Below are 16,776 nucleotides of genomic sequence, written 5' to 3'. Positions count from 1 at the left end.
GTTAGGGAGCATGCAGATATCTGGAGGCTGAGTGTTCCAGGCAGAGAGAACAGTAAATGCAAAGGCCCTAAGGGAAAGGCATGTTTGGAATGAACATGAAGGACAGGGTATGCCTGGAGTGAAGAGGAGATAGGAAGTCTTAAAAGCAGTTAAAAAGGCAGAACTTCTATTTAATGAGCAGAGTAAGGAAACTGCAAGGAACCCATGTGCCTGCAGCATAAGGCACAAGATGGGCTTGGCAAGAGATGAGCGGGTACCAGAGTCTGCAGAGTTTTTGTAACTCCCTGAACTTTAGACAGTGAAAAGCTACTGATTTTAAATTGTTTATTTAAACAATTCACTCATTATTCAAATGAATGCATGCAAAAGGTAAACCATTCAAACAGTAGAAGACTGTATCCGGTGACTAGCATTTCTCCCTCTCTCCCTTGATCCCAGTTCTTCCTAGAGGCAACATTATTACTATTTGCTTTTCTTTCCTTCCAGGGATATCCAGATATTTATAACCATGCATGTACATTATCTCCTTCCCCCATTTTGTCACAAATGGTAACACATTACACCGTGTTGTGTCCCTAGCTTTTGTCATACGATATATTCTGGTGAACATTCCATAACAGAACCTCCAGAATTCCTTTCAATGTCTACATCATATTCGACTGGATGCAAACGACTTGAAGTCAGAAGCCCTGGGCTCTGGTTCTTGGTTCTTGATTTGTTGCTTTTTAGTGGAGTGGCCTTAAGGCAGGTCACTGCCCTCCTCATCTATAAAGTGAACTGAGTGATGACTGAGATTGCTTCTGTCTTTAACATTTTAGGTTCTTTGCTCTTGCAAAGACATGAGAGGACATTTTGCAAAGTCCTCTACAGTGAAAGAGGCCTAACACTCCCCATAAAGCTCTGATCATTATCCAGTTGTAAAGGTTTTAAATTTAAAGCATATCAGCGTGGCCCGAGATTAAGATGTTGGAATAGAAGGACAACGAGCTCCCCCCCTCCACGTACACATCGAAAATACATCTACACGTGGAGCAATTCTCACTGAAAACAAACTGAAGACTGGCAGAACGACTCTTATACAACCAAGGCTGTAAAGCAAGATCCACACAGAGTCAGGTACGAAGGGAAGAGAACTGGGACCTGTGCCCCTAGAGGGGGACACAGAAGAGGAGGGAGATTACAAGGGCTCAGAGATCCTCCCTGGGGAGTGAACAGTTTGAACCACATATTGGGCACCCTGGCCCTGGGATCTGACACCAGGAAGAGTTCCCTTAGCTGGTTTGAAAACCAGTGGGACTAACAGGAGGGCTATACGAAACCTAGACTCTGCTCAAGAAAAGTGCACCCATGCTTGTTTACTACTGGAAAAGGCAGAGGAAACAGACTGAAACTGCCCAGGACTCTGGTCAGTTTCCCATGACCACCCCAGCATGGGCCCCAGCCCATGCCAAGCACCCGCTCTGGCACCTCTACCCCCAGTGCAGTTCCCCATTAGGGTGAAGGCTGCTGTGCCCAGGAGAGTGGCCAGCTTGGACCCAGCACTGCGTCTGAATGGCGCAAGGGTGGGCATTATTGGTGCTCATGGAAGTGGCGGATGGGGAGCTGTCCTGAGCTATGACTGGTGTGCTGGAACCACCCCAGCACAAGCCCCAACCTGCACCGGTGCCCACTCCAGCCCTCCTTGCTCTAGTGCTGCTCCCCTCTAAGGTAAAGACGTTGCTGACAGCAGGGAGAGTGCACACCTAGACGGAACAGAACCAGCTCCTACCCAACCCTCAGGGCTTCTGCTCCAGTACCTTGGGACCTGCCATTGCCCCCACAGGGCTGTGACAGCCACTGAGGTTAGGAGAAGCCCTGGCTCACACCTGGCTCAGGCTCTAGCCCGTCCCCCTCCAGCCCCATCTCCCACCAAGTGATAGCTGCCAGCACACTCTGGGGGGAAGACATGACCTGTGCTTACTTCAGATCCAGCTCCCCCACCGAATCCCAAGTGTAGACTGCAGAGGAATGCTCCCATGCAAGGACAACGCTTTAAGACTGGAATGGGTAACTGTTTCACCTAATTTTTTTAAATTAAATTTATCTATTTATCTGTGGCTGCATTGGGTCTTCGTTGCTGCACGCAGGCTTTCTCTAGTTGCGACGAGTGGGGGCTACTCTTCATTGCTGTACGCAAGCTTTTCATTGCGGTGGCTTCTCTTGTTGTGGAGCACGGGCTCTAGGCATGCGGCCTTCAGTAGCTGTGGTGCACGGGCTTAGTTTCTCCACGGCATGTGGGATCTTCCTGGACCAGGGCTCGAACCTGTGTCCCCTGCATTGGCAGGTGGATTCTTAACCACTGCGCCACCAGGGAAGTCCCTCATGTAACTTCATAGAGACAGAGGAAGGTAGGCAAAATGAGAAGCCAGAGGAATTTGTTCCAAACAAAATAACAGGAAAAAATAAAAAACCTGAAAAAAACAATTAATGAAAAAGAGATAGATAATTTACCAGACAAAGAGTTCAAAATATTAGTAATAAGAACGCCAACTGAACTAGGGAAAAGAATAAAGAAACATACTGAGAATTTTAGCAAGGAACTAGAAATATAAAAAGAACCAATCAGAACTGAAGAATACAATAACTGAAATTAAAAAAACACACTAGGAATTAAGAGCAGACTAGGTGATACAGAAGAACACATAAGTGATCTGGAAAATAGAATAATGGAAATCACCAAATCAGAACAACAAAAAGAAAAACAAATTAAAAAAAAATGAGAGCAGTTTAAGGGACCTCTAAGACAGCATCAGGTGTATGAACACTTGCATCATAGGGTTCCCAGAAGGAGAAGAGAGAGAGTAAAGGGCCAAAAAGTATTTGATAAAATAATGGCTGAAAAAAATCCCAAACCTAAAGAAGGAAACAGATACCTAGGTCCAGGAAGCAGAGAGTCCCAAACAAGATGAACCCAAATAAACCCACACCAAGACATATAATAATTAAAATGGCAAAAGATAAAGAGACAATTCTAAAGGCAGCAAGAGAAAAACAAAGAGTCATACAAAAGGGAACCTCATAAGGCTATATCAGCTGGTTTTTCTGCAGAAACTTTGCAAGCCAGAAGGAAGTGGCATGATATATTTCAAGTCTTGAGAGGGAAAAACCTACAACTTAGGATACTCTACCCAGCAAAGTTATCGTTCAGAATTGAAGGAAAGAGAAAGAACTTCTCAGACAAGCAAAAACTAAAAGAGTTCATCAATCCTAAACTGACCCTAGAAGAAATATTAAAGGATCTTCTCTAAGTGGAAAAGAAAAGGCTACAACAAGAAGTAAGAAGTTATAGAAAAGGGAAAATCCCACTAGTAAAGGCTGTGGATCAACCACTTAAATAAGCTAGTACAAAGATTAAAAGACACAAATTGTAAAATCAACTATAAACACAATAAACAGTTTAGGGATAAACATGAAGATGTAAAATATGACATCAAAAACACAAAACAGGGGAGAGAGGAGTAAAAAAATGTAGATCTTTTAGAATATGTTTAAACTTAAATGAATACCAGTTTAAAACAAGTAGATACAGTTATAGGTCAACATATATAAATCCCATGGTAACTACAAATCAAAACCTACGATAGATACCCAAAAACTAGAGAGAAAGGAACACAAGCATACCACTAGAGAAACCACAAGGGAAGAAACTAAAAGAAAAGAATAGAGAAGAACTACAAAAACCACCAGAAACCAAGTAACAGAATGGTGGCAAGTACATGTCTATCCATCTGTCTATCTATCTGTCTATCTTCTTAATGATTTGTTTGCTAATATTTTCTGGAGGACCTTTGCATCTATCTTCAACAGAGACACTGGCCTGGAATTTTCTTTTTCTTTTTTTTAGTGTCTTTGTCTGATTTTGATATCAGGGTAATGGTGGCCTCATAGAATGACTTTGGGAGTTTCCCTCCTCTTCAATTTTTTGGGGATAGTTTGAGAAGTTTAAGTATTAGTTCTTCTTTATATGTGTTTAAAGGGTTGGAACTCTCAGCCCTATTCCCTGACTTCCAGGGAAAGGGGACAGGTTGGATATTGAGTTAATTACCAATGGCCAGTGATTTAATTAATCATGCATTGGTTCCAGCCCCCATCCTGAAGCTATCTAGGGGCCCACCAAGAGGTACCTTGTTAGCATGAACTCAGGTATATGCTTGAAAGGGGCTTATGAATATCAAAAGATACTTCTCTCACCCCCATCACTCAGGAAATTCCAAGGGTTTTAGAAGCTCTGTGTCAGAACTGAGACAAAGATCAAATATATATTTATTATATCATAATATCACACCTTCCTAATGTGGGTGGCCCTCATTCAATCAGCTGAAGGCCTGAATACAACAAAAAGGCAGAACTTCCTGTGAATGAGAAGGAACTCCTCCTGCCTGACTGCTTATGAGGTGGGGCACAGATCTTTATCAGCCTTCAAACTCAAAACAAAAACACTGACACTTTGAGGGTCTTGAGCCCCCTGGCTTTCAGACTGGAACTTACACCATTGGCTCCCCTCGGTCTCTAGCTTGCTGACTGCAGATCTTGGGACTTCTCAGCCTTCATTATTGCATGAGACAATTCTTTATCTTAAAAAAATATATATATATATATATATGGCATAAAGGCAGAAATGTAAAGAAACATATAAGGTGGATGGAAGCAACCTAAATATCTATCGGCAGACAAATGGTAAAGAAGGTGTGGTACATATATACAATGGAATACTACTCAGCCATAAAAAAGAACGAAATTGGGTCATTTGTAGAGATGTGGATGGACCTAGAGACTGTCATACGGAGTGAAGTAAGTCAGAAAGAGAAAAACAAATATAGTATGTTAATGCATATTTGTGGAATCTAGAAAAATGGTACAGATGAACCAGTTTGCAAGGCAGAAAGAGAGACACAGATGTAGAAAACAAACATATGGACACCAAGGGGGGAAAGGAGGGTGGGATGAATTGTGAGATTGGGACTAACATATATACACTAATACATATAAAATAGATAACTAATGAGAACCTGCTGCATAGCACAGGGTACTGCACTTTGCTGTACAGTAGAAACTAACACAACATTGTAAAACAACTATACCCCAATTAAAAAAAAAGAAAGGAAAAAGAAAAAAAAAAGAATATATAGATGTCTCTGTATAAGTGAATCAAGTTACTGTACACCCAAAAGAAACACAACATTGTAAATCAGCTATACTCCATTATAAAATTAAAATTTAAAAAATAAAAAGGAAAAAAAAACCTAAAACAAAAAAAGAAACATATAAGGTGGTAATAGCTCTACAATCCACTTAAAGTGGTAAAAAAAAAAATTCTAAGTAGACTGTGAAAAGTTAACTATGTATACTACAATCCTCAAAGAAACTTTAAAAAATATATACAAAAATGTATAGTAAAAAATATAATAGGGGCTACCCTGGTGGCGCAGTGGTTGAGAGTCCTCCTGCCGATTCAGGGGACACAGGTTCGTGCCCCGGTCTGGGAGGATCCCACAAGCCGCGGAGCAGCTGGGCCAGCGAGCCATGGCCACTGAGCCTGCGCATCCGGAGCCTGTGCTCTGCAACGGGAGAGGCCACCACAGTGAGAGGCCCGCGTACCGCAAAAAATAAATAAATAAATTAAATAAAAATAATAATAATAGATATATTAAAATGAAATGCTAAGAAATGTTCAAATAACCTAATAATGTAGGAAAGAGAAAACAGTGGGACAAAAACAGATGGAACAAATGGAATACAAATAATAAAATGGTAGACCTAAGTCCAAACATAAATAATTGTATTAAGTGTAAACAGTCTAAATATTCCAATTAAAAAAGAAATTGTCAAAAGGTATTAAAAAAGAAAACATAACCCAACTATATGCTATCTACAAAAAACTCACTTCAAATATAATTATATAGATACATTAAAAATAAAAAGATGAGGGGCTTCCCTGGTGGCGCAGTGGTTGAGAGTCTGCCTGCCGATGCAGGGAACGCGGGTTCGTGCCCCGGTCCGGGAGGATCCCACGTGCCGCGGAGCGGCTGGGCCCGTGAGCCATGGCCGCTGGGCCTGTGCGTCCGGAGCCTGTGCTCCGCAGTGGGAGGGGCCGCAGCAATGAGAGGCCTGCGTACCGCAAAAAAATAAAATAAAATAAAATTAAATTAAAAATAAAAAGATGAAAATATATACACCAGGTAAACACTAATCCAAAGAAGGTGGAGTGGCTATATAAACATCAGCCAAAATAGAGTTCAGAGCAAAGAAAATTGCTAAGGATAAAGAGGAACATTGCACAATGATAAATGGGTTAATTCACCAAGAAGACATAAATTCTAAATCTGTGTGCATCTAACAGCAGAGTTTCAAAATACATGGAGCAAAAACTGATAGAACTAAAAGAAGAAATGGACAAACTCATAATTACAGTTGGCAACTTCAATTCTCCTCTCTCAGTAACTGATAGAACTAGTATACAGAAAAACAGCAAGGATATAGAAAAACTAAACAACACTTTGATCAACTGGATCAGAAGTTATTCTTATCGGTAGGAGAATGATGAATAAACTATAATAGATAATATTCACAACCAGGGCTGTCACATAATATACAACTCCAGGGGCCCTTGCACATAAATTGTGAGTTGTGTGGCACACAAGCTGCTTAAGTGCACGTAGTGGTCCTGCCCACACTTTAGAATAATATGGATGTTTTAAGAAGAATGAATTAGTTTACTTGGAGTATTTTCACTATTTTTGAAGGAGAAAAATAACATGCAGGAAAGCATACACAATGTGGTCCCATTTTTATAAAACAAACAGGAACATATGCATATATGTATATATGTATACATGAGAATGTTGGTAAGTGGAAGATACCTGTTGGTAAGGGGGTGGGTGGAGTGAATAATGTGGGTGGAGGAGGGGAGAATAGTAGGACAGGGACCCAAGCAGAAAAGGAAAAGAAAAAGAAAACCTGCACTTTAAAACATGATCATTTTTATGCACGAATAATAAGTCCCTCTAAAAATAATTTTAAAGTATTCTCAAATATAAAAAAGGAAAAATACTACTTTATTCGGTTACCTAAAATCTTTCAATGATTGATTTGCTATTATACTTTAAATAAAATACAAACTCTTTACCATGACCTGTGCGATCTGGTCCTCGTCTACCTCTCCAACCTTATGTGCTACTACCCTTCCCGCTCCATATAAGTCTCTTTCTGGACTAGAGGCCTTTGTAATTGCAGTCTCCTCTGCCTGAAATGCTTTTGCCACAGGTCTCTGCATGACTGGCTTCCTCTCAACTGTGGAAGTCACAGATGCCTACCCAATAGCCATCCTCCCCTACTTCCTCACCAACAGAACCCTGATTTTACTGGGAGAGCAATATGTCCATTTAAAATACTTGATCTCTGGCCTCTCTTGTGGCTAGGAGTGATGCAATTCTGGCCAATGGAATGTAAGTAGAAGTTACTGGACACAGCCTCCTGGAAAGCCTTTTAAAAGAGCTAAACCAGAGGCCTTTTCTACCTCCTCCTTCCCTTTCTGCATTTTCTTGCCATGAAAATGACTGCGAGGCTATGGCCTCTGTGGTTCCCAGGTCAGCAGTCTCAGTATCACCTGGGAACTTGTTATAAATGCAAATTATCAGGCCCCACCCCAGATCCCACTGAATCAGTAACTCTGAAGGTTAGGCCCAGCAATCTGTGTTTCAACAAAGTCTTCAGGTGACTCTTAGGCATGCTGAAGTTTGAGAGCCACTGAGAAAGAGGATAGAAGTCTCCTTAGAGATGGTGAAGAAGACGGATGAAGATTAGTACACTTCTGACATCACAGAGCTACTGCACTAGAGTTGGACTGCCTCCTTCACACTTGGCAGTTGTATAATCCCTATTTGGTTACACTACTGTGATTAGGTTTCTGTTACATGCAACTGAATGCAATTCTATTTGATAAATCATCTTTTAAATCTCCGCTCAAACATTATCTCCGTGGAGAGGCCTTCCCTCACTACACTGCTTATATCCTCCATCCCCAGCAAAGTCCTTCTCCATCATGCCAACCTTTTTGCTTCCTTTATAGCAGGAGTCCCCAGCCTCCCGTCAGTGGCCTGTTAGGAACCGGGCCGCCAAGCAGGAGGTGAGCGGTGGGCGAGTGAGCGAAGCTTCATCTGCCGCTCCCCGCTGCTCGCATTACCGCCTGAGCCATCCCACCCCACCCCCTCCACTCCCCCACCGCCGTCTGTGGAAAAATTGTCTTCCACGAAACCAGTCCCTGGTGCCAAAAAGGTTGAGGACCACTGCTTTATAGCACTCATCATATCCTGAAATGATCTCACTTACTTACTGTTTATTTGCTTCTGAGCTGTTTCCCTTGTAAGAATGTAAACTTCCCTTGTAAGAATGTCTTTTCACTACTGTCCTCCAGCACATATAAAGTGTCTGGTACATAATGCATGCTTTGTAATTATTTGTGGAACGATTCATAGAATTTTATAATTGCATGTTAAATTTAATATCATGTATTTTTAAAACAGTAAAATGAAAACATTGGTTCATTATAGACAATCACAATTTTTAGGAAAAATTTTTAGTTGAGAAACACATACACATATTTAAAAATGCATATAATACAGAATACAATACACACGTGCCTATGAACACTTTCTACCTTACTCTCAAGTGGACTATCAATTCTAAAACCACAAACGATTAGCAAAATAGCTATGTAAACATTCAGTGTGTCACAAAAATGAACTGCATGAATTCAGCATTTCTTTGGCAAACTTGTCTTTTCATAGATACAATTCTGTGCTACCCCAATCAGTGTGGGAGACTTGTTAATAACAAAACTTCCTATAGCATTTAAACACAAACATTCAAATAAAAACAAAAATTCTGATCATTTTTCTCATGCATGTCAGAGGACATATATAACTAGGTTTTAACCTTGCAGAGAAAGCATTCTCCTTACCCACATGCCCACTCTTTCTACTCTTCTAGTAATCTTGAGTTTGGTCCGAGACTAACACCCTGCAAATAAATGAGGTCTTCTCTGGCATCAACCTATGCGGGTATATTGGGGGAGGGGATACAGACTGAGGGTTCCCTGAGGATGAATTTGGGGTCTCTGCTCTCTGCTTGTGGGAGTGACTCAAGAAGCCCCAGTGCCACTACAGCAGGAGAAGCGAATTTTCTTTTTATGACTTTTACCTCATATAAAACTGCTCTCATCATATAAAACCTTTGGAAATCTGTATCTTTTGATTAAAAAAAATAAGTTGTTATGTAACATTTAAATAAACTGTATGACTACTCTTCTCAATGAAGCACAGAACAATCAAATACAAGAAAGTACAGTGTTTCCTACTTAGATACCTATCCACTCTTTCTTGAGGCCCTAGATGGGTCTCCTGGGGGGCACCGTTGTGAAAGAAAAGCAGCAGAAAAGTGCCAGAGGCAGAATGGGGGGCTGCTCATTAAGAAAAAAAGGAGCTCTGGGATTTGGTAAGACCATTTTCTCTCTTTCTCACAGAATCAGGAAAGCATTTAGGTAGTGTCTCCTGGGAGTCCCTTCCAAATACTTGGAGATGAAATGACTTCAGGTCAGTGGCATCTAAAGAGAAAATTTCTGAGAAGCCGCCAGAAGCGGCCCTCAACCCAACACGGCATATTTCCCTCTTATTCTTAACCAGTGAAATAATCTTTTATCTCACGAGAAGCAATGACCTTGGGTTTCTATTTGAATAACTTCTGCCTGGAATTCCATCAGAACCAGCATCAGATGTACTAGCCTCACTTCAGTAAAGACAACACTCTATAAGGTAAGGTTGTCACTCTTAACTGGTCAAGAGAGTTACCTGGGGAGCTTGTTTAAAATAATGTAGGTTCTGGAGCTGTACTCCCAGAGATCCCCATTTAGTAGGTCCTGGGTGGGATGTGGGATTCTGCATTTTCAATAAGGCTTTCCAGGTGATTTTGATGGAGGTGGTGTGGGGCCCCCAATTTGAGTAACACTGATTCAGAGAGAAGTCAGAATTGCTTCTTTCCCAGAATAAGACCTACCGTAGACAGCGACCCAAGGCGCCAGACTTCCCAAAGTGTCCTCCCTGACGAGGTCTCCGGTGAGGAGGTCATTTATGCTTGTCCTCAAAGACTCAGGGAGTGAGTCTTGTGCCCAACTCTATAAGTGAACCAAAAATTGGGCTCACACCTGTCTGGATTTGAGGATAAATAGGAAAATCCCAAGTACTAGAAAAGTTTGGCTTCTGGTTGGAGGGGGGCTATGTACAATCTTTCCCTTTTCCCTTATTCCTTTTCACTGATACCGCGCTAATGAAGCCAAATAGACCCAAACAGATAATATGTTGTTTGGGTAGGGGTGAATATACACAGCTAGAGCAAATTCTGTCTGAGGAAATTCAGAGGAATGAATTCCAGTTTGATACACAGCATCAATAACTGACTGTACATCAGTGTATGGCATCTGGATAGGAAATCCTGCGACCTAGACAAATGGCAGAATAACACGTCAAACCACATTACGGTCACGTAGGTGATGGAGAATTACTGGATGCAAAGAGATTACAGAAGCCTCAAAGAAATGGAAGTCATAAAATAATAATAATAGTTATCATTTTGTGGGTGCTTACTATGTTCTAGGCACAATGCTAAATACTTCACATACATATTTAATCCTCAAACAACCCTATGAGGTAGGCTTTGTTATAATCCCCACTTTACAGAGAGAGGAGCAGAACCGGGTCTGTCTAATGCCAGAGGCTGCACACTTAACATTCCACATATTTGCACCCTTTCTGGAATCGCAAACTGCCAACAAGGAAACCTTGATCCTATAAGTGACAGATTTAAGGGAGCACTTTGGAAGAATTTATTTAACATTGATTCAGTTTATATTTATTGATAACCATATGACAGAATTAAGGGGTACGGAACATGGTCCCATGTAAAATTATCTATTTAAGAATATACAAAGGACAGTCATTAGCTTCTTTCAAGACTTAGTTTGCTTACTTCAGGAGGCTTTTCCTGATCTTTAAATCTGTTGATGTGCTCTTCTCTTGTGGTTGCATAGGACACTGTCCTTTCCTAGCTTATTTAATAAAATATACTGCAATTACTCGTTTTCTGGTCCATTTCTCAAACTAGCCCACAGTCTCTGTGAATGCTCAAGATTGTATCTGTCTTGTTTACTGTCATAACCCCAAGTGTCTAGCACAATGGCTGCCACATAGGATACAAATAATAGTTAACATTTATTAAGTGCTGGGTGCTATGGTTAAACAGCTCACTTAATCCTCACCACAACCACAAAGCAGGTAACTCTTTTTATCCCTGTTTATCTTGAGCCGTGGGGTAGAAGGTATAGAGAAGTTAGGCAATCTGGTCAAAGTTAATGAGTGGTTGAGCCAGGATTTGAACCCAAGCTGCAGGATTCGGTCTAGGTTCATGAATGTGTGTTATTAAATAGCAGATAATTTTACAAAGGAACTCCAAGTTTTAAACCTTGGCTTATACTTAACTATGCTTTGCTTATCTCTTTACCCCCTAATTCTATTTAAAAAGAAAGCAAAACAAAACAACTTCCTCCCTATTCATGAATGAATAGTGCCTGCAGATCCCTCCCTGGCAGCCTGAGTATAAACTCCCAACAGATTCCTTCCTTTCTTCTCTTAGAGGGTTTCCCGAGGAGACATCTTCTAGTCTACGGGATAGTAGGGGGAAGGAATATCACTCTTGAGAGGCTGGGGCTTCCAAAAAACCACTGGAACAATTCATAGGGAAAAGGAGGTGAGAGGATTCCATAACTAAGGATATCATAGGGGAAGAAAAGAAGGACCCTAACAATACACCAGATGCCCACCATGTCTGATTATGGACTTAACTGAGTTTGAAGTGCCTTTCTACCATCCATGATGATGTCAAATGTGCTGGTGAATATATGAGAGGAGGTCAGAAGTCCAGGCTGGATGTATAAATTTGAGAATAATTTGCATGTAGAAGATATTAAAGCTTGCCTTAGTCCTCTTGCCCAGAAGCAAGGACATGGAATCCATTCTATTACTGTACCATCTAGAAATCATTTTTTAGTTTCTTAGTTGCAAGTGGTTTCCTTTCGGGTATCTCTTTCCAAAGTTTGTGGTTTATACATTAAAAAACTGATTCCAAGAAAATGTCATGCAATCTGGTCATGGTACTAGTTACTCACTACATTTGAAATTTCTCAGTCTATAAGTAAATGCATTTTAATGCCATAGCATGTATCACCTAAGATCAAGATAAAAGGCATTTCAGGGATACTTAAGATTAGTATCATCTGGCAATTAATAACATAGATAAAACAAATGACATTAATGCATTAAATCATATACAAACCCAATAAAATTGTAGCAGTCTTTCAAATTCACTCTCTTCTTCAGATGAAACAACGTTTCCGGTGCCAAGCTCTAACTTAGGAAGGATTTGTCTTAAAATGAAAGTACATTGTCTATTCCAACGTGTTGGCTGTTTAGGTCGCCATTCCATTATTTTATATTTCAGAGTTCTTTCAATCCTAAGGTAAGAATGCAAAGATTATTTTATGATAAATTACAACTCATTTAAATAAATGTGGAAAAAGTTTTGTCACTTTTTCTCAAGTATGAGAATGATACTTTTTTGATTTAGGAGAAAACCAGACCTCTATGGCTAGGGATATCTGCCTACTGGGTGTGATTTGCCTACCATCTGATTACTGGGTTGGCATTCCTATTCTCCAAGACCCTCCTTTGACATAAGACATTGTGTTTCCAAGAAATGCCTTTATAAAAATTCAGATATCTTGTCTGGGATAATGTTAGCAGGAATGGGGTAACTGGATCAGTTAATTCAGCAAGCAGCATTGGGAGGAAATGAAGCACTGGATTGGTCAGTATGATGAGCAGTTTCCCTACCAGAACGTATGCTCCACGAGGGCAGGGAGTTTTGCCTACCTATGCCGCCTCTAAAACAGTGCCTGCTGAGAAACTGTTTCGGGGAGGGGAGAAAGTGGAGCACAGTGTGAGTTGGTTGATGGAAGCTTCTCCTCTGGGCAGAATCGTTGTGTGCTCCGGAAGAAGCTGCTGGGCCTCTCCTCTCGGCTGAGTCCATAAAGTGACTAAGCGGTTTCGAGTTTGCAGAGAGTCTCGGTCACGGCTATACGCCAGAATCACCTGTAGGACTTTATCAAAATATTTCACTATCTTCCAGATAGTGATTCAACAGGTCTGGTCTTGACCTCTGGCACCTATATTTTAAAATAGTTCTAGAAGCAATTCTGATGAAAACCAGAAGTTGGGGACCATTTTCCTAGTGCTTTTATTCCTTGTTTGTTAAGAGTTGGGGAAGAAGGAGGGGAATAAGAGGTGAGAGTTGTGTGCTAGTGAGAAAAGGGAGTGGCAAAATGATTTTTGTCATATTCTGTTTCAATTAGTTGGTAGCGGCTTACATGCCAGCCTGCTGTGTCAGCATGAGTCACTGGAGGTAGTCAGATCTAGAAGCTTCTGACACATCTGGAGTAGGAGTGAGGTCTGCTGCAAGGCTGTGACCCTTTGGGCTTGACTCAACCACTCCTCCGGACGTGTGTGTGTGTGTGTGTGTGTGTGTGTGTGTGTGTGTGTGGTGGGGGGACGGGGAGGGTGCCGACGAGGGACAGTACTGATGTTGCTGCCACCCAGCTTGGCTGTTTTTACCACACACCAGGTTGTGGGCCATTTACCTTCCTGTCCTTTCAAGAAGTGTCAGCTACTGCATTATTATTACTATACGGCTCAACAGGTGTCTGTGTTGAGAACTTCCTAACGGCAGCCCACAGTGTTTTCCAGATGCAACCATATTTAACTTGGCATGTGTTTTCAAGGAGCGCCCTGGATAGCAGAGGGGTGACATTTGATGCACCAAGAGACAGATGACTCAGTGGAAGTGACGATTGTAATCTCCATTTCATGCTCCTGTTGCTGAATCTAATGGGTATTTTGAGAGACTGGGTTAGAGGACTGAAGGGTGGCTGAATGAGAGATTAGAGAGAAAACATGATACTCATAATATATAAATAGAGATCATACCTGTTCTTTAGATCTTCCACCATGCTTTTATTAGTATCAGAATAAATTATTTCTTCAGGCTGAAATACAGAAAACTGAAAGTTAGAAAAGATTCTAGGGAGACCCTCTTTACATCAGTAGGCCCTTGGAGTCCTGATTATAATGAGGGTGAACCTAAACCAGTCTCATGTGGCAAAAACACTCCATGGTAGAGGCACAAAGGTAACACAGATCACAGTGTTCCCTTTGATGTTAATACTACTTCACCAGGGCATGGAAGGGAGAATGGATGTACAAAAGGTATTTTTCATGACAGAAGAAGACAGATCTGCTATCCCCATCTGTTTATTCAAACAAGCATTGGACATGTTTATTGATTCCACCAGATAATCTTGGAAGTTGCACTGGTATCTTCCACTTATTAACTGTGACCTTGGTGAAGTCACTTAACCTCTGTGAGTCTCAGTTACCACGTCTTTTAAAGAGGGACAATAACAGTACCTACTTCCCTGGGATCATGCAAAGATTTTAAAATCAAGTAATACATGTAAAGCCTGGCACATATTGTTCAACAAAGATCAGATACTATTGTTATTATTACTCTTGTAACATGGTGTATCATCTTCCTTCTTTGATTATTTGTTCCTTTCAGCAGGCGGGAGTCAGGGCTCTGTGTTTGCATGTGCGCATGTGCACACACTCGCACATACATGCAGAGTCCATTTCAATCTCCCCGTCGCCAAGCCTTTGCCCCAGGCACCCCAGCAACAGCAGAGAGCAATGCTCTACCATGTTTCCCCATGTTGCCCCCTGAGCAGGATTTTCTGGGAGGAGGAGAGGACTTCTCCAACCCCCTCCCCCCTACCTAACCCGTTCCTCCCCTCCCTGCAGGGCTCATATAGACAAGAGTGAGGGGTTGGGTTTAGGCGGTTTTTACTTAGGATATTTCTGAGCTGAGAAATAGAGGAGCTATAGAGACACGGACAGATGTTTCCCCCTCATGAGTGGAATGAGGGTTGTACGAAAAGAAGGAAACATTTGCTAGGCCTCTAGGTCTTAGAAAATTTCGGGAGTGATTTGAGGGGGCTCAGTCTGTCAGGTGATGATCTAAGCCAGTGGCTCCCAAAATGTGGCCCCCAGACCAGCAACCTCAGACCCAGTGATTCAGAAACTCTGAGGGTAAGGCCCAGCAATCCATTTTTCCACAAGCCTTCCAGAAGGTTCTGATGCCTGCCGTGGTTGGATAACCACCAGATTAGAGCATAGGCTCAAGCACAGTGACTTTCCCCACAGTGAACACGGCAGGAGATGAGAGATACTGGAGAAAGGGAAGCATAAACTGCAGCATCACCTTACAGGGGCCACCAGCTATCACAGTCAGGACAGGTAAACTGAAGTCCCTGATTGCTGTCACCAACCACTGTCTGCACCTCCAAAACAATCCCCTGCACCCCTATCCTGGCAACTCTTACGGATTAGTTAGGCCACTTTCAGGCCTGAAAAAGAGGCCTGGGTTATGTTGACTTGATAAGTTTATGGAGTGTTAGTCTATTTTCTTTTCAGGCAAAGGCCCCTTTCAGGGAATTCATATCCTTTAAAACTTTGAGAGGATTTCCCTGTTAACTCCATCTCTGAATACCCATATTCTCATCATACACACTCAAATTTGTGTTCTCCATTGCGATTAAGAAAAAAAACGACAACAGTGCTCACCACAGATAGTGGTTTATTCCTGTATGTGTGCGACAAGGCAGAAGATCAAGGGCCATTAACCCACAGGAAAGAAATCAGTAGGGATACAAGTCAAATGCAACTATGAGTTTTATATTTATATATTCAACTTGTCAAAGGGTTTAGTGGCTTTTAAAAATACACTTTTGATGATGGCAGCCCTTGCCTTGGTGATGTTGGCTTCTGACTGTCCTCGGCTCACTCCTTGGCAGCAGCCAGGCTGGCCTTTCAGCTCCTCGACAGACATCCGCTTGCCACTGCAGGTCTTCATGCCTGCTGTCCCCGCTCTGTGCTGGGACCATACTCCTCCTTAACTTCCATCTAGACCAGCTCCTGCTCACCCTTCTTCACTCTGCTAGTCATCACTTTTTTCCCCAGGAAGCCCCTGCAACTCCCCTTCACCTCAGGCCTCCTGCTGAGTGCTCCCCAAAGCACATTCATTTCTTCTATAATAGCATTTATCGCTCTGTACAGCAAGTGCTCATTTCCTTCTGTTTCCTCCTCTAGAACACAAGCTCCAAGAGCACTGAGACATGTCTTTTTCCTTGTGGTACCTATACCTAAAACAGTGCTGGCCTGCTGCAGCACTCAATACACATTACCTGAATTAATAAGAGAATGATTAATAGAAACAAAAAACTTCAACTCTAAATATATCATTCTCCCCCCTAGGAGGCAGCAATACTTTTGGTCACAACTTTGGGATGGGAAAAGCAAGCAAGGTCTGTGGATGCCATAAATGTGGTTTGCTCAAGAGAGATAAGCACATTTCCCCTTCCTTATAAGGACTTTACAAAACATCTGCAAGGAGAATGTTAGAAGGATGCACAAGAAGCTACCAACAGTGGCTATTTCTTAGAAAGTGGGGAAAAGATGTTGAAGAGGAGAGAAACTCTTCACTTTTTACACTTTGATACTGTTTGATTTTTCTCCCCACAAC

The 16,776-nt window shown here is 41.7% G+C and overlaps 1 protein-coding gene across 3 annotated transcripts in view; it reads right to left on the bottom strand.

The window, feature by feature from the left end:
• Positions 1–8,528: 8,528 nt before the first annotated feature.
• The window catches only part of CC2D2B (coiled-coil and C2 domain containing 2B), a 95,377-nt gene continuing 87,129 nt past the window's right edge, over positions 8,529–16,776 (bottom strand). For 2 of the 3 annotated variants that reach the window (XM_027112131.1, XM_027112132.1), the window contains 3 exons: positions 14,127–14,185; positions 12,421–12,598; positions 8,529–10,531 (listed from right to left, as the gene is read on the bottom strand). In XM_027112131.1, coding sequence (XP_026967932.1) covers positions 10,343–10,531; positions 12,421–12,598; positions 14,127–14,185 — 426 coding nt within the window. In that variant the 3' untranslated portion in view covers positions 8,529–10,342. The remainder of the gene's footprint in view (positions 10,532–12,420; positions 12,599–14,126; positions 14,186–16,776) is intronic. The other variant, XM_027112133.1, reaches the window with a different exon arrangement.

This window comes from Aethalodelphis obliquidens, unplaced genomic scaffold (assembly GCF_003676395.1).
Source record: "Aethalodelphis obliquidens isolate GAN/ISIS:26980383/991018 unplaced genomic scaffold, ASM367639v1 scaffold11, whole genome shotgun sequence".
In the NCBI taxonomy this organism is placed as follows: Eukaryota; Metazoa; Chordata; class Mammalia; order Artiodactyla; family Delphinidae; genus Aethalodelphis; species Aethalodelphis obliquidens.
This window is presented reverse-complemented; position numbering and strand designations above follow the sequence as displayed.